Genomic DNA, 18,823 nt, shown 5'->3' on the forward strand with positions numbered 1-18,823 from the left:
CCTTGTTTGAGGTCAGTAGGTCATATGACCAAGGAGCTATTGAAATTCAAAAATGTAAATAAATAATTAAAAATAGTGCGAGATGTATATCGGCAAAACAAAAGTGTGTGCAATGTGTGTCTATGCCATCGGGTTAGCTACAACCAGTTTTGAAAGTTTTAGGAGTAATCGGTAAAAAGCTTTTGAAATTTGAAAAATTTGATTTGTCACAATGTTGACGGTCCCTAACTTCTGTTGGTGGACGTAAGCAAAACTACAGGCGAATATCCGTCGAATATCCAACCTGAAACTGGCTTTACCTCGGTTGATAGATATCACACGATAAGAGAAGGCATAGAGTTATTATAAGATCTCCACCATTAATTTGAGATTTCAGACTGGATTTCGATGATCATTTTGTTTGTGCCATTGCGCTATGAAAGTTTGGTATATTACATTCCTTCCAAGTCCGAAGTGCTGGATGCCATCAAAAGTGATTTCACGACTGAGAAGTTGCTGAGAATTTACTATTCTTTCATCTAGATTGCAGATGCAATTATTTCCAGTGACATTTAAAACACATCCTACATTTTTTTTAACACTTTTTCTCTTTTAGTTTTTAAGAATGTAGGTACAGTAGTAATAATAAAATAATAATAACAATAATAAAAACAAAAAAAGTGTACTCTGTGCGAAAAAGAAAGTTTATATATAACATGAGTGCATATCCATAATCACAGAAAACTGTTATAATAGAAAAAAAAATAAAAAAAAATAAATGTATAATAATATAATAAACAAAACTATGACACCATCAAGAATCCCCTCCCCAATAGGTCCCTTTGCCCTCAAAATTATACCTCCACCATCCCCATCAACCTCCCCCCACCCCCCACCCCTCAACCACAAAACACAATAATGATAATAATAATAATAATAGAAATTACAATAAAAAATATATATACCAAGATATATATACAGTGAGGGAAAAAAGTATTTGATCCCCTGCTGATTTTGTACGTTTGCTCACTGACAAAGAAATTATCAGTCTATAATTTTAATGGTAAGTTTATTTGAACAGTGAGAGACAGAATAACAACAAAAAAATCCAGAAAAACGCATGTCAAAAATGTTATAAATTGATTTGCATTTTAATGAGGGAAATAAGTATACATTGCACAAGAATGATACATTTATGGACCTTTTAAGGTATTGTTTTCTTTTTAATTCAACCTGCCCTTCATCCACACAATATTTCATGACCCTAACCTGCCTGCCCCATGTATATAACTGCTGGGACTGCAGGTTATGAGAAAACCTACCCATCACAAGTACATTTTATAGCCACTATCTTCATCAGTTGGGTTACAGGTGATAATGCTTATTGCTAATAGCACATCTGATAATATAGACCATGCATAGTCTATATGCATTAACAATATGTTAAAATCATTTTACCAATGTCTGGACTGGAATTGGTCAAACTCACAGTTTAAAATTATAATCTTTCCCTAAAAGCATGATAGTCATGACTTTCTGAAATGAAAGGGGAGGTTAACTTGGCCCCAGACAATCAATCTGAGATCTACTTAAGTTTTTCATGGGATATTTTTTGTTGTTGTTGCTTTAACCCCTGTAATTAGCACCTCAGTCTTCCATCTGTCTTCTGTAAACAAGCGCTATAACATGGAGATATGGCCATGTGGGAACACTAACCCTATAAAAGTTTTTTTTGTGTGTGCCTGTTTTGCATGTTATTTTGGTATTAATATGTGTCACATCAGTTTAAAAACAATGTAAAAAAATAATAATATAAATTTAGTTAATAAAGCCGCATACAAACATGGTCTCTTATTTGCCTTCTTGAGTAAAGCAGCTCCAAAATGCAGGTGTTCCTAGCTCAGTGCTTTCTGTGGTGTTAGGGCAGCCAGCGGAAAATACGGAGTGTAGGGGTTGGTAATGTTCTCCAGATGCGCTGTGATTGGCTCAGTGTTCTGTCACTCATGGGGAAACTATGTCACCACAAAATCTACAGGGAGAGCTCAAATTCAAGCCCCTTGAGTGCTGCCATAGATTTACATTAGAGGTGCCCATCCAAGAAGGCTCGAGGGCATTGGCCACAGATAAAATTACGTCAAATCACGTTATATCTATCATAGCTTTGATTGGACTGATAATGACAACATCATACCTTCAAAATCTTAGCTAGCAAGCTAGAAAGCAGTCATCTTGGATTAAGTCGACAATCTACTGGCAAATCCTTGTCATATGAAGAGAAATTATAGATAAAACACATCGGTGCTCATCAGCCATAAACATTACATAAGTTGGAAATCGCAAATTCAACAATGAGTGGTTTGGAAGGAATCCGTGTCTAACTGCAAGCTTTGCAAAGCAATCACCAGCCTGCTATTCAGTGGAGAGTGTGTTTGGTTCAAGTCTAAGTTTAAGGGTCTCTTCCAAGCTTAAAAGGAAAAACATTCACTCGCAACACACCATGGGCCAGAAAAGGTTGAATACATTGGCCATGCTGTCAATCCAGCATGACTTCTGCCACCTTCAAAACAACTGGAAACTCAGAACTGGGAAATTTCAGACTTCAAGACAACTGGGAACTCTGGAAAAAAAATTGCTCCGCCTAGGAAAATAAGTTTTGAACGGTCATCCAAATCGTAATTTCAAGTCGGGAACTCGGCCTCTTTCTAGAGCTCCAACCTGAAGATAACTGATGTCATGATTCAACATTGATTTTTTCATGATTTCCCAGTTGTCTTGAAACCACCATAAATCCAGAGAATGCCAAACTTTGATGACAGAATTTGTCCACAAGAAGGAACGCCACACCATCCGCCTGTTCAAGTGAGCACAGCACAACAAGGTGAGTCTAAAAATGTCTTGTATGCTTGCATAAATGACAATATGCCAAGGAGATATGTATACTGTAGCTAAGAAAATAATAATAAGTGTATGTTGTGTAGTAAGCTGTTAGTAGCCCATGTGCCTCACCCTAATAATTTGGTCCCTTTCCCCTCATAACTTAGCCTACTGTCCTGACTTGGTGGTGCACATGTAACCAATAGCCTGTTTTAGAGAAATGTAATCATCTAATATTGTAAGAGATTTCATTGTCTGCTTATATGCCCCCTTTATTTATCCTATGGTTCTTACTTGGTGTACAGGGAGTACACTGTAAAAATGGCCCATGTTCTGAATTCTGTCGCTGTACATTTCCAAAGTGCAGAACAAATAGTTATATTGATTACGTCTGTCCTAGCTCACTCATTGTCTTAAATCGAAATGACGGATTGCCTCTTATCCGCTCGTACAAACTATGGCATAAGGGGACAACATCTCAATTGTTAGTAGAAATTAAGCAAGTCAGCCATATCTTTTTAAAAGGCAGTAAATGTGGCCGAATGAACTGTTTTTCTGCTATTCAAGGCTTCGCTGACAGCCAGGCGTAGCGGTGGTAAGGATTCACTCCATGGTGCTGAAATGAAAGCTCTGCTGTACCTCGTGTCATTATAAGGTACGTTACATGACACTGAATTGTATTACCTCCTTTCAATGTGTACTTTATGCCTGTTGCGGTTGTATGCTTCTTATCGGTTTTCCTCCAATTAACCTTGTCAAAAAAATCTCATCAAATTTAAGAGCAACACAGTGATTTACCTGTGTGTGTCTGTCCATCTGTCTGTGTCCCTCTCAGGGTGTTATGTCTGAGCTGTGGTGCAATGTCTGCTAGAGAAGAGCTCTAGAAGTGTTTCGCAGCACTGAACCCTGGGTGGGTAGCACAGGCTGGTGGTGTAGCTCCAGACAGGGATACTTCATTGTGGACGAACATGTCCTCCACTTCGGAGTGCCTCCCTGTAAGGACTGTGGGGGCATATTGAAGCAAAACGTGACATTTGGGGGGGGGGGGGGGCGGACGGACAGTGAACCGAGATACAGTAGTTTGTATAGTTTGTACATGACAGACTGGTGGGGTCTGATGCAGCCATAATTGCGGGATCTTCTTTGCAGGTGGGCATAAATAAGGTGTTATTATATATTGCTAGAGTCCAGAGACCATACCTCTTCAGTAGTCAACTGTTTGTTGCAGTTTGACTATTTTTGTCTTGTAGATACATCTTCAAGTTCTCTAAGACATCTGTGTAGTTTCACTGTTATATCCTTGTTTTTTTCTAAGTGTATTCTGGGTACAGATTCCTACTGGCCGCAGCTGACTAGAAGATCCCATTGGCCATCTTGAACAACAGGCCTACCAGGGCCAACCACCTGGCAGAGTTCAGAGTCCAGGCTCGTTGTGGGGAGGTACTGTCAGTCATTCAGCCCCACTGACCAGAGACAGACGATGGCCTTACTAGGACTCCAGTCACTGATCCATAGACACTGACAACTGAACAACTCAATGGGCTCTACCTCTTGGTCATCCAGGCAGCAATGCAATCAGCCTCAGGACGTTGGGCTGGAGAGATGGAAACTTGTTTCTATGACATCTATGGGAAACCCCACAAGTAACGGAGGATATGCTTTATGGCTGACAGGGCACTATTCTGAAGTTAGCACCCACCATATTGATGGAAGTAATAATCATCCATAGAAATTAATGGTTATTATTCTACTTTCCACTTAAGTTGTCAGCATACTTCAGTTCGGCTGGCGCCTAGCCGAACTTGGCTACTTGAACGAGTGCGCTCACATACTTCCTTAAGACTGCTTGAAAAGAGAAATAAAAGCGTCAAAAGTACTCATTGTACATTTTGAGACGTAGCCAGTATACACTTCCTCAAAATAGTCAGAATTAATCTATAAGTCAAGAAATCTTAAGTTTTTACGTTTTTGCCAAAGAGATTAGTCACACAATTTTACATCTAACTAATTACAAGTCAGGTGCAGTATTATTCAATGAAAAAATGTGCATGAAAACGAGTTGCATCATTGTGAATGACAACAAAGACTTTGAAGAATCCTTACTGTTGACCAATCACCGACGAAGGGGCGTAGACTTCAGCACAGATATTTGGCTTGCTTCCAGAAAAAAATTGTGTGCCCAAACAAAAAAACTCACCGAAGTCCAAAACAAACAAACACTGTCACAAAATGTCAATCTAGACACGGACTCTACCTAACTGTTTAGGCTGAAAAGCATACGGACGCCTTTAGCCTGTACATCATTTTAGCTAAATAGTATAAACACTCCTCTCTCTATTTGGCTTTTTTCTCCAGCATTTTGGATTTGAGATCAAATGTTTCATATGAGCCGACAGTATACAATGTCACCTTTAATTTGAGGGTATTTTCATACATATGTTTTATTGTTTCGAAATGAAGGCCTTCTATGCATCTAGTCCACCCATTTGAAAAAGTAATAAGTACTTGGTCCCATATTCCTAGCACACAATGACTACATCAAGCTTGTGACTCTACAAACTTGTTGGATGCATATGCAGTTTGTTTTGGTTGTGTGTCAGATTGTTTTGCCCAATAGGAAGTGAATGGCGAATAATGTATAGTCATTTTGGAGTCACTTACGGTAAAAAATAATATAATGTTTCTGAACACTAATGTGGATTCTCCCCATGATTACAGATAATCATGAATAATGATGATCATATTATACTATTTTGGGCTCCCGAGTGGCACAGCGGTCCAAGGCACTGCATCTCAGTGCTAGAGGTGTCACTACAGAGCCTGGTTCGATTCCAGGCTGTATCACAACCGGCCGTGATTGGGAGTCCCATAGGGCGGTGCACAATTTGCCCAGTGTAGTCCGGTTAGGGTTTAGCCGGAGTAGGCCATCATTGTAAATAAGAATGTGTTCTTAACTGACTTGCCTAGTTAAATAAAAAATGAAATACCCCCAAAATCAGGAATAAAGATCATGATCTTTGTGCCTCTTAATTTCTCACTCATCATTTACAATTTATTCATGATTACTCCTAATCATGGCAGCATACACATTCACGTAGGAGTGTTCTGAAACATAGTTTCTTATTTACAATAAGTAACCCCAAAATGGGCAAAACAATCTGAAACACAACCAAAACAAAATGCATCCAACAAGTTTGTAGCCACAAGCTTGATGTAGTCATTGGTGTAAACTTCCCTCACAAATGCATTTATATTTTAAATAAATTATGTTTACAAACTGATTATGTAAATCAGTTTGGAAACATGAACAAGTGCTTCTTCAATGTTTGCTTATCAATTGTTTTACAGACAATATCCAAAATACAAATACCGTCACATTTTCCATACAATATCCATCCACAAAGTCCTATTATAATCATAGAGCCACAGAAGGTAAGGTGACAGTTGATCTGGTTACACTGAGTCCAGAGAAGACTGTCTGCTGCTGAAATCGTTCCTGAAGCTGTGTAGTCCAGCTAGCCATCACTGACAGAGTCTCTGCCTGCAACATCTCTGGGGTGCTGAAGGAATACAGGCAACACCTGTGACCCTTAACTCCAGAACCACCACCCTGCCAGGATGCCACAGCCTTGGTCACCACCAGCGGAGACATAGCTAGGCAGTTCTCAAAGCTCCTGCTCTGGTCAAACCAGTATGTGGAGGGGTAGCCCAATAGAATCCCGAATAGAGTACACAGATTCCATGCCTCACAATGATTCTTTTCAATTCGGTGAGGGACATTTCTCGTCGCAGAATGTTGCCCAAACTGTCTAATATGAGCAAGTAAAGCATGAATCATGTCCCTGATAGCTCCCCACTGTAGCTCAGTGATGGCAGGCTGCTCCAGTGAGTGACATACATCCACCACAGTCACAGTCCTCCTCAAGAGAAGTGCCTCCAGGTTTGCTATAGTTAGGGATGGGTTCACAATCAAGGAATTCTCACTGATGACCACTGTCTGGAGAGATTTAGACACAAGTTGTGCAGCCTGCAGTGAGTTTAAATACTGTTGGACCTGCTCTGCAGATGCTGTATTACTGTCATATAGCAGAGCGGGCTTCAGGCCCAAGTCCACAGCCAGGACCTGAGTAGCCAGGTTCAGACTCACAGTGGCAGAGAAGCGTTTCTTTCCAACTCGTAGACATTTGCGAGCAGCAGCAACAAAGACGTCTGAAGAAGCCATGGACTGCTCCTAGGGAAATTTGAACACGTGGCAACATTACATGTTGATGAATCAAACTCCATGCTGACCAAAATATTATCAGAATAGTGTACGTTAGTACGAGTTTTGCACCTAAAACGAGCATGCCGGAGGAACTACAGTGGCCAGCTAGCATGATAGTTAGCCTAGAAATACATGGCTGAACTGGAACCACGCTCATGCCTTCCAGTTACTTCCCACATATAATTTACGTTGACAAATTCATTAGTAGGCTACAGCTCATTGATCCTAAAGTTAATCTATTCATCTATCTACCGACACCTTTAAAGCATAACGTTACTTACTTCTGGTCGTTCTTCTTCTTCTGCTTCGGGATTGGGTTGGCGGATCGCATCCAACTTTTAAGGTGCATACCCCGCCACCTACTGTACTGGAGTGTGAGGCCAGTCATGGCTTACCGACATTAAATTATTTGAATTATTCATGTTCCTGTAAGAAATTGAAATAGAGCCCTAGACACCATTTCCCTCCCCCACTACACCACCCAAACACCAACCAGCCTCTCTAACCCTTTGACACAATCTTTCCCTATCTGCATCATACTGTTCACAAAATATCCACACACTCCACCGTTTCCTCCACTAAACACTCATCACACAGACCTATCATCCACAACGTGACATTCAAGCCTGTGTGCCTAAACCGTAGTCTACTCCACACAACTTCCTCTAACCTACATCCCATACTCCCCACCTCTTCCCTTACTGACTGGTGCATGCAATAAAAATTGCCTCCCCTTACTACTCGCATCCCACTCCCTTTGCCAAAGATCATCATCTTATTAACATCATTAGGGCACAGGGACTAACCAACTTGGTCACCATCATCCACAAGACAGGAAAGCTAGCTACTTTGAACAGTATTTTGCCACCCCCATTCTCAGAACCCTCACACTCAGCAAAATCGACCACACTGTGCACAATTGCTGGAACCCCCCACCAGTGTTCAAGACACGGAGATATTTTGCCTTCAGGTTAGGTCTGCCCATGGCTGGGCTAGCATCGTGGAAGTACAAGGACATAATGACCTACACCCGCTCCAAGGACACCATCGCGCGCCTGAGAGCCAGCTAAGACGTGGACCCGCAGCAGGTATGGTTAAATGTCAGTCACCACAGCATCATGGATGGCTGTTCATGGTTGCCTCCCCACTAGCCAAAAGAGAACCATCGCGCTCTCCCAGAAGCTTGGCTGATGCGTAAAACCCGCAAATTCAGACAAACAAAGAGGTGTAATGGATTCCTACTCCAAAATACAGTATGTCGCATAAAGCTTACTTCATTATTCAATGTTTTTCATTTTTACTGCATCAAGGATAGCGTACACAGACATTTCAGCTTTACATCCTTCTTCAGTGTGTAGGTACCTCCCCACTAGGAAATGAATGTATAGACGGCACATAGTTCGTACAGAGCGCTGCCCCCACGGATGCACTGACACTGAAAACATATATCACCTCTTTGTTTAGTGCACCGTGACCAGGTGGGTCTGGGCCCTGTTTATTCCCTCTGTCTCCCCCAACAGGTTGCTGACCCTACCTTTCCTGACAGCAGAGAACATCCTGAAAGGTTCTCCCTGCGAATGCACCACCACCCAGCTCCGCCAGCAGTGGAGGTTCATCGGCACTGTTAAGCAGGTTCTGTGGGAGACAAGGAACATACTGGGTCTACCAACAACAAACCGTGGAACGAACGACCCTGAGGAGGAGGATCACCATCCTTCTCAGGGATCACTCCATCACAGATATCCACAAAGACCCGGACCAGGCGAAGGTAGTATGGGGTTGGCAAGATGGAAGGACATCCACATCTAAACCATCCCCGAGCCGCCTAGACCAAGACAAATCCCAGACCCGTCCTCCAGTCTTCAGCGTCCAGCCTCACTGCCACATCACTCCTCTTCCACGCCCCATGCCACCAACCACTCACCCCGAACCAGCCAAGGCCGATGGACACATTCTCTACCCCCCTTCTCTCTCAATATTTCTCCCTATCCCTAACTCCCACTATCACTCTCACAGAACCGGCACCAGCCCAGAATCATGAACCATCCACCAACACAAGAGGGTGAAGGGGGGACCAAACATCAGACTTTCACCCAGAGCGAGCAGAACACAGGGAGTGCCATCAGGGCACCCTTGTGTGTCTGCTTGCTCCTCAGGTTGTCCTTCCTCCCCTCTGCAAATCCAGCACCAGTCCCAGCACCAATCCAGATCCCATTGGCCAGTCCCAGTACCAGACCATCAGACAAGGTGCGGAGGAGGTTACTAAACACCAGACCTTCCCCTGGAGCGAGCGGACCACAGGGGAGTGCCACAATTTACCTCCCGGTTTAGAGCTCCCTTGTGTGTCTGCTTGCTCCACAGGTTGTCCTTCCTCCCCTCTGCAGATCCAGCACCAGCCCCAGCATGAATCCAGATCCCAGTAACCAGCACCAGCCCCAGCACCAGACGAGGCTCGGAGAAGGAACCAAAGATTACACCTTTACCCAGAGCGAGCAGGCCACAGGGAAGTACCACCATTGACCTAGGGCTCCCTTGTGTGTCTGCTTGCTCCTCAGTATGTCTTTCCTCCCCTCTACAGATCCCGACCCAAAACCGTCCCCAGTTTCCCGGTTCCTGGTTCCTATTTCTCCCAGGCCCACTGTCCCAACACCAACCCCTGGTTTTCCAGCTCTGGCACCAGCATGATTTCCAACCCGGTCCCAACACCAGCCCAGGTTTTCCCGGTCCTAACCCCAACACCGGGACCAACCCTGGACCTAGCATCGGCCAACCACAACTGCCACCTTCATCCAGCAACTGCCAGATCCACCCTTCCCCCAACGCAAAGACACAAACACAACGTTGACCAACCATGACTCACTGACTGATTAACAAATTGACGGACTGATAATTGTTAAAAGTTATTTGATTGAATGCATTTGTTTTTTAGTTTATTTTTTTGGTAATTGTTTGTTTTTCTTTTGATTTGATTATTAACTTAAGTTGGATTGATTATTTATTGTTTCAATTGTTTATTATTTTGAAGTTTAGCTAAATATGATTTGAAATTTTAAAATTTTAATTTTGGAATAACAAAATAAATTGACCTCTGCCAAATATCAAGCCCTATTGCCCACATCAGCCTTCTCATTACCTTCCACACCCTCATGGGCGGAAACCCAGCAAAAGCTTACCACCACTCCCATCCTCTCCAATCCCATTAACAGCACAATCATCTCCACAAACAAGTCTCCCCTATCTGTCTTCACACTATTCTTGCATTGTTGACACCAATGATTTATATATACACTAGATGACTGTATTGAAGCCACCGTGCCTGCATCTTGGCACTCCCCCACTGTTGTAAAAAATATTTTGGAAGCTATAGAAATGGATTCATTAATGTCAAAATTGTTTTTTTCCCACATGTATTATATTGCGGACACATTAATGCATTCTTTTTTAATGATATGTGAGCTAAAAAAATATATAAAGACATTTTCCTTAAACATATATTTTTTTGTAAGTACTAATGTTACTGTCGCCACTATATGGAGGTAAAATAATGACATACACTACCGTTCAAAAGTTTGGGGTCACTTAGAAATGTCCTTGTTTTTGAAAGAAAAGCACATTTTTTGTCGATTAACATAACATCAAATTGGTCAGAAATACAGTGTAGACATTGTTAATGTTGTAAATGACTATTGTAGCTGGAAACGGCTGATTTTTAATGGAATATCTACATAAGCGATCAGAGGCCCATTATCAGCAACCATCAGATCAAATCAAATCAAATGTAATTAGTCACATGCGCAGAATACAAAAGGTGTAGACCTTACAGTGAAATGCTTACTTATGAGCCCGTAACCAACAACACAGTTTAAAAAATATGGATAAGAATAAGAAATAAAAGTAACAAGTAATTAAAGAGTAGCAGTAAAATAACAATAGCGAGACTGTAAGTGGGGTACCAGTACAGAGTCAATGTGGTGGGCTAGTTGAGGTAATATGTACATGTAGGTAGAGTTATTAAAGTGACTATGCATAGATGATAACAACAGAGAGTACCGGCGGTGTAAAAGAGGGGGAGAGGGGGGGGCAATGCAAATAGTCTGGGTAGCCATTTGATTAGATGTTCAGGAGTCTTATGGCTTGGGGGTAGAAGCTGTTTAGAAGCCTCTTGGACTTAGACTTGGCGCTCCGGTACCGCTTGCCGTGCGGTAGCACAGAGTACACTACTATGAATAGGGTGGCTGGAGTCTTTGACAACTTTTAGTGCCTTCCTCTGACACTGCCTGGTATAGAGGTCCTGGATGGCAGGAAGCTTGGCCCCAGTGATGTACTGTGCCACGTGGAGTGCAATAGAGATTGCATCATCTGTGGATCTGTTGGGGCGGTATGCAAATTGGAGTGGGTCTAGGATTTCTGGGATAATGGTGTTGATGTGAGCCATGACCAGCCTTTCAAAGCACTACATGGCTACAGACGGCTCGGTAGTGCTACGGGTCGGTAGTTATTTAGGCAGGTTACCTTAGTGTTCATGGACACAGGCACAATGGTGGTCTGATTAAAACATGTTGGTATTACAGACTCAGACAGGGAGAGGTTGAAAATGTCAGTGAATTCACTTGCCAGTTGGTCAGCGCATGCTCGCAGTACACGTCCTGGTAATCCGTATGGCTCTGCGGCCTTGTGAATGTAAACCTGTTTAAAGGTCGTACTCATATCGATTGCGGAGAGCGTGATCACACAGTCTTCCAGAACAGCTGGTGCTCTCATGCACGTTTCAGTGTTATTTGCCTCGAAGTGAGCATAGAAGTAGTTTAGCTCATCTGGTAGGCTTGTGTCACTGGGCAGCTCTCAGCTGTGCTTCCCTTTGTATTCTGTAATGGTTTGCAAGCCCTGTCACATCCAACAAGTGTTAGAGCCAGTGTGGTACAATTCGATCTTAGTCCTGTATTGAAGCTTTGCCTGTTTGATGGTTCGTAGGAGGGCACATATAAGCTTCAGGGTTAGAGTCCCGTTCCTTGAAAGCGTAAGCTCTAGCCTTTAGCTCAGTGCAGGTGTTGCCGGTAATCCATGGTTTCTGGTTAGGGTATCAGGTACTCAGCAAAAAAAGAAAAGTCCTCTCACTGTCAACTTCGTTTATTTTCAGTGCAAATATTTGTATGAACATAACAAGATTCAACAACTGAGACAAACTGAACAAGTTCCACAGACATGTGACTAGCAGAAATTGAATAATGTGTCCCTGAACAAAGGGGGGGGGGGGGGGGTCAAAATCAAAAGTAACAGTTAGTATCAGATGTGGCCACCAGCTGCATTAAGTACGACATTTTATCTCCTCCTCGTGGACTGCACCAGATTTGACAGTTCTTGCTGTGAGATGTTACCCCACTCTTCCACCAAGGCACCTGCAAGTTCCCGGACATTTCTGGGGGGAATGGCCCTAGCCCTCACCCTCCGATCCAACAGGTCCCAGACGTGCTCAATGGGATTGAGATCCGGGCTCTTCGCTGGCCATGGCAGAACACTGACATTCCTGTCTTGCAGGAAATCATGCACAGAATGAGCAGTATGGCTGGTGGCATTGTCATGCTGGAGGGTCATGTCAGGATGAGTCTGCAGGAAAGGTACCACATGAGGGAGGAGGATGTCTTCCCTGTAACACACAGCATTGAGATTGCCTGCAATGACAACAAGCTCAGTACGATGATGCTGTGACACACCGCCCCAGACCATGACGAACCCTCCACCTCCAAAATCGATCCCGCTCCATAGTAAAGGCCTCGGTGTAACGCTCATTCTTTCGACGATAACCGAGAATCCGACCCACCACCTCTGGTGAGACAAAATCGCAACTCGTAAGTGAAGAGCACTTTTTTCCAGTCCTGTCTGGTCCAGCGACGGTGGATTTGTGCCCATAGACGATGTTGTTGCCGGTGATGTCTGGTGAGGACCTGCCTTACAACAGGCCTACAAGCCCTCAGTCCAGCCTCTCTCCGCCTACTGCGGACAGTCTGAGCACTGATGGAGGGATTGTGCGTTCCTGGTGTTACTCGGGCAGTTGTTGTTGCGACCCTGTACCTGTTCGGATGTACCAATCCTGTGCAGGTATTGTTACACGTGGTCTGCCACTGTGAGGATGATCAGCTGTCCGTCCTGTCTCCCTGTAGCTCTGCCTTAGGCGTCTCACAGTACGGACATTGAAATTTATTGCCTTGGCCACATCTGCAGTCCTCATGCCTCTTTGCAGCATGCCTAAGGCACGTTCATGCAGATGAGCAGGGACCCTGGGCATCTTTCTTTTGGTCTTTGTCAGAGTCAGTAGAAAGGCCTCTTAAGTGTCCTACATTTTCATAACTGTGACCTTAATTGCCTACCGTCTGTAAGCTGTTAGTGTCTTAACGGCCGTTCCACAGGTGCGTATTCATTAATTGTTTATGGTTCATTGAACAAGCATGGGAAACAGTGTTTAAACCCTTTACAATGAAGATCTGTGAAGTTATTTTGATTTTTACGAATTATCTTTGAAAGACAGGGTCCTGATAAAGGGAAGTCCCCACAGTGACAGCTGAGTTTACATAGTGTCACTGTGGGGATGACGTCATCGATGCACTTATTGATGAAGCCAATGACTGATGTGGTGTACTCCTCAATGCCATCGGAGGAATCCCGGAACATATTCCAGTCTGTGCTAGCAAAACAGTCCTGTAGATTTTTTATTGATCTTGTCACTGGTGTTTCCTGCTTCAATTTTTGCTTGTTAGCAGGAATCAGGAGGATAGAATTATGGTCAGATTTGGCAAATGGAGGTCAAGGGAGAGCTTGGTATGCATCTCTGTGTGTGGAGTAAAGGTGGTACCGAGTTTTTTCCCGTCTGGTTGCACATATAACATGCTGATAGAATTTTGGTGAAATGGATTTAAGTTTCCCTGCATTAAAGTCCCCGGCTACTAGGAGCGCCGCCTCTGGGTGAGTGTTTTCTTGTTTGCTTATGGCGGAAAACTGCTCATTCAATGCTGTCTTAGTGCCAACCTCAGTCTGTGGTGGTATGTAAACAGCTACAAAAAATACAGATGAAAACTCTCTAAGTAGATAGTGTGGTCTACAGCTTATCATGAGATACTTTGCCTCAGGTTAGACTTCCTTAGATATCGTGCACCAGCTGTTATTTACAAAAATACATAGTCCGCCGCCCCTTGTCTTACCAGACGCCGCTGTTCTATCCTGCCTTTACAGCGTATAACCAGCCAGCTGTATGTTGATAGTGTCGTCGTTCAGCCACGACTCGGTGAAGCATAAAATATTACAGTTTTGAATGTCCCGTTTGTAGTTTAATCTTCTGCCTATGTTATCTATTTTATTCTCTAAAGATTGCACGTTTGCTAGCAGAATGGAAGGAAGTGGAGGTTTATTCCCCTACGAATTCTCATTAGGCAGCCCGCCCTCTGGCCTCTTTTTCTCTGCCTCCTCTTCACGCAAATCACGGGGATCTGGGCCTGTTCCCGAGAAAGCAGTATATAATTTGCGTCATGCTCGTCAGACTCGTTAAATGAAAAAAAGGATTCTGCCAGTCCGTGGTGAGTAATCGCAGTCCTGATGTCCAGAAGTTATTTTCGGTCAGAAGAGACGGTAGTGGCAACACTATGTACAAAATAAGTAAAACAACGCAAATAAACAAACAAAAAAACACAATCGTTTGGGGACACGTAAAACGTCAGCCTTCTTCTCCGGCGCCATCCTGTGTTCCAATGGCACGTTGTGTTAGCTAACTCTAGCTTATAATTTTAAAAGGCTAATTGATCATTAGACAACCCTTAGCAATTATGTTAGCACAGCTGAAAACTGTTGTTCTGATTAAGCAATAGAACTGGCTTTCTTTAGACTAGTTGAGTATCTGGAGCATCAGCATTTGTGGGTTCAATTACAGGTTCAAAATGGCCAGAAACAAAGGACTGTCTTCTGAAATAGTCAGTCTATTCTTGTTCTGAGAAATGAAGGTTATCCCATGCGAGAAATTGCCAAGAAACTGAAGATCTCGTACAACGCTGTGTACCACTCCCTTCAACAGTGACGAGGAGACTCCGGGATGCTGGCCTTCTAGGCAGAGTTGCAAAGAAATAGCCATATCTCAGACTGGCCAATAAAAATAAAAGATTAAGATGGGCAAAAGAAGACACTGGACAGAGGAACGCTGCCTAGAAGGCCAGCATCCCGGAGTCACCTCTTCACTGTTGATGTTGAGACTGGTGTTTTACGGATACTATAATGAAGCTGCCAGTTGAGGACTTGAGGCATCTGTTTCTCAAACTAGACACTCTAATATTACAACATCCGGTTTGGGGCGAGCGGTCGCATTTGCATTCGCTCTGCATTCGCTCTGCAGGTAGTATAACTTTTATAACTTTTCATTACATTTCATTATAGTACAACGGTTTAATTTGTCCAACTTTAGCAATTTCTTCTTAACTAGCTACATAGCCGTCTGTGTATCAAAGATAACTGCGTAATTATCGTATTTCGTCGTCTCGTTGTCCACTGCTATCTGCCCAGCAGCTAGCAAACGTCCACCGTCTACCGAATAGTAGTATAACTTTTCATTACATTTCATTATAGTACAACGGTCTGATTTTCATTTTCATTACAGTACAACGGTTTGATTTGTTTGATCTTAGCTAGCTACATAGCCGTCTTTTATCAAACATAATTGCGTCGTTATTGAGGTTCGCTAGCGAGCTATTTTCGTTCGAAATTAACGCAACGTAGCCAACACTGCTAGCTAGCCAGCTTGCCACCGAAGAGCATTGTAGAAACGATTACAATACAACGGAACGACTTGTTTTGTGTAGTGTTAGCTAGCTACATAGTTTTCTTTGCTAGCTTTGTATCTAAGATAATTGTGTAACTTTGAGTAATTATCGGTTAGCTAGCCAGCTAGTTTCGCCTGCCGCGCTGCTGTCCTCCTACCTAGCCAACACTGCTAGCTAACACTGCTAGCTAGCCAACTTCTACCGAATAGCAGCACTGTAGAAACTTACATTACAACGGAACGACTTGATTAGCGTAGTGTTAGCTAGTTGTCTTTGCTGTCCTTGTATCCATGATAATTGTGTAGTTTAGAGAAATTTAGAGAAACTGTCGAGGTCACCTAGCCAGCTTCACTTTCAACAACGCAGCTACTGCTAGCCAGGCTACTTCACCAGCCAGCAGTACTATATCATTTTAGTCAATAAGATTTGTAATTTTATTGATTTTTTGCTACGTAAGCTTAACTTTCTGAACATTCGAGACGTGTAGCCCACTTGTCATTCTAATCTCCTTTGCTTTAGCGTAGCCTCTTCTGTAGCCTGTCAAATATGTGTCTGTCTATCCCTGTTCTCTCCTCTCTGCACAGACCATACAAACGCCTCACACCGCGTGGCCGCGCCCACCCTAACCTGGTGGTCCCAGCCCGCACGACCCACGTGGAGTTCCAGGTCTCCGGTAGCCTCTGGAACTGCCGATCCGCGGCCAACAAGGCAGAGCTCATCTCAGCCTATGCGTCCCTCCAGTCCCTCGACTTCTTGGCACTGACGGAAACATGGCTCACCACAGATAACACTGCTACTCCTACTGCTCTCTCTTCGTCTGCCCACGTGTTCTCGCACACCCCGAGAGCTTCTGGTCAGCGGGGTGGTGGCACCGGGATCCTCATCTCTCCCAAGTGGTCATTCTCTCTTTCTCCCCTTACCCATCTGTCTATCGCCTCCTTTGAATTCCATGCTGTCACAGTTACCAGCCCTTTCAAGCTTAACATCCTTATCATTTATCGCCCTCCAGGTTCCCTTGGAGAGTTCATCAATGAGCTTGATGCCTTGATAAGCTCCTTTCCTGAGGACGGCTCACCTCTCACAGTTCTGGGTGACTTTAACCTCCCCATGTCTACCTTTGACTCATTCCTCTCTGCCTCCTTCTTTCCACTCCTCTCCTCTTTTGACCTCACCCTCTCACCTTCCCCCCCTACTCACAAGGCAGGCAATACGCTTGACCTCATCTTTACTAGATGCTGTTCTTCCACTAACCTCATTGCAACTCCCCTCCAAGTCTCCGACCACTACCTTGTATCCTTTTCCCTCTCGCTCTCGTCCAACACTTCCCACACTGCCCCTACTCGGATGGTATCGCGCCGTCCCAACCTTCGCTCTCTCTCCCCCGCTACTCTCTCCTCTTCCATCCTATCATCTCTTCCCTCTGCCCAAACCTTCTCCAACCTATCTCCTGATTCTGCCTCCTCAACCCTCCTCTCCTCCCTTTCTGCATCCTTTGACTCTCTATGTCCCCTATCCTCCAGGCCGGCTCGGTCCTCCCCTCCCGCTCCGTGGCTCGACGACTCATTGCGAGCTCACAGAACAGGGCTCCGGGCAGCCGAGCGGAAATGGAGGAAAACTCGCCTCCCTGCGGACCTGGCATCCTTTCACTCCCTCCTCTCTACATTTTCCTCTTCTGTCTCTGCTGCTAAAGCCACTTTCTACCACTCTAAATTCCAAGCATCTGCCTCTAACCCTAGGAAGCTCTTTGCCACCTTCTCCTCCCTCCTGAATCCTCCTCCCCCTCCCCCCCCCCCTCCTCCCTCTCTGCAGACGACTTCGTCAACCATTTTGAAAAGAAGGTCGACGACATCCGATCCTCGTTTGCTAAGTCAAACGACACCGCTGGTTCTGCTCACACTGCCCTACCCTGTGCTTTGACCTCTTTCTCTCCCCTCTCTCCAGATGAAATCTCGCGTCTTGTGACGGCCGGCCGCCCAACAACCTGCCCGCTTGACCCTATCCCCTCCTCTCTTCTCCAGACCATTTCCGGAGACCTTCTCCCTTACCTCACCTCGCTCATCAACTCATCCCTGACCGCTGGCTACGTCCCTTCCGTCTTCAAGAGAGCGAGAGTTGCACCCCTTCTGAAAAAACCTACACTCGATCCCTCCGATGTCAACAACTACAGACCAGTATCCCTTCTTTCTTTTCTCTCCAAAACTCTTGAACGTGCCGTCCTTGGCCAGCTCTCCTGCTATCTCTCTCAGAATGACCTTCTTGATCCAAATCAGTCAGGTTTCAAGACTAGTCACTCAACTGAGACTGCTCTTCTCTGTATCACGGAGGCGCTCCGCACTGCCAAAGCTAACTCTCTTTCCTCTGCTCTCATCCTTCTAGACCTATCGGCTGCCTTCGATACTGTGAACCATCAGATCCTCCTCTCCACCCTCTCCGAGCTGGGCATCTCCGGCGCGGCCCACGCTTGGATTGCGTCCTACCTGACAGGTCGCTCCTACCAGGTGGCGTGGCGAGAATCTGTCTCCTCACCACGCGCTCTCACCACTGGTGTCCCCCAGGGCTCTGTTCTAGGCCCTCTCCTATTCTCGCTATACACCAAGTCACTTGGCTCTGTCATAACCTCACATGGTCTCTCCTATCATTGCTATGCAGACGACACACAACTAATCTTCTCCTTTCCCCCTTCTGATGACCAGGTGGCGAATCGCATCTCTGCATGTCTGGCAGACATATCAGTGTGGATGACGGATCACCACCTCAAGCTGAACCTCGGCAAGACGGAGCTGCTCTTCCTCCCGGGGAAGGACTGCCCGTTCCATGATCTCGCCATCACGGTTGACAACTCCATTGTGTCCTCCTCCCAGAGCGCTAAGAACCTTGGCGTGATCCTGGACAACACCCTGTCGTTCTCAAC

At 44.6% G+C, this 18,823-nt stretch overlaps 1 protein-coding gene and 1 long non-coding RNA gene across 2 annotated transcripts; one reads left to right on the top strand and one right to left on the bottom strand.

Moving 5' to 3' along the window:
* Nucleotides 1-1,031: 1,031 nt before the first annotated feature.
* On the bottom strand, nt 1,032-7,489 carry c18h1orf74 (chromosome 18 C1orf74 homolog). Its single transcript, XM_055868981.1, has 2 exons — nt 7,399-7,489; nt 1,032-7,084 (listed from the first exon to the last, which is right to left on the bottom strand). Exon 2 carries the CDS (start codon nt 7,073-7,075, stop codon nt 6,269-6,271), a length of 807 nt encoding a protein of 268 aa, XP_055724956.1. The 5' UTR covers nt 7,076-7,084; nt 7,399-7,489; the 3' UTR covers nt 1,032-6,268.
* Nucleotides 7,490-7,802: 313 nt separating this feature from the next.
* On the top strand, nt 7,803-10,567 carry LOC129815975 (uncharacterized). Its single transcript, XR_008753502.1, has 3 exons — nt 7,803-8,205; nt 8,638-9,364; nt 9,479-10,567. It is a non-coding gene; the product is annotated as an uncharacterized LOC129815975 (long non-coding RNA).
* Nucleotides 10,568-18,823: the final 8,256 nt, after the last annotated feature.

This window comes from Salvelinus fontinalis, chromosome 18 (genome assembly GCF_029448725.1).
Source record: "Salvelinus fontinalis isolate EN_2023a chromosome 18, ASM2944872v1, whole genome shotgun sequence".
Taxonomy (NCBI): domain Eukaryota; kingdom Metazoa; phylum Chordata; class Actinopteri; order Salmoniformes; family Salmonidae; genus Salvelinus; species Salvelinus fontinalis.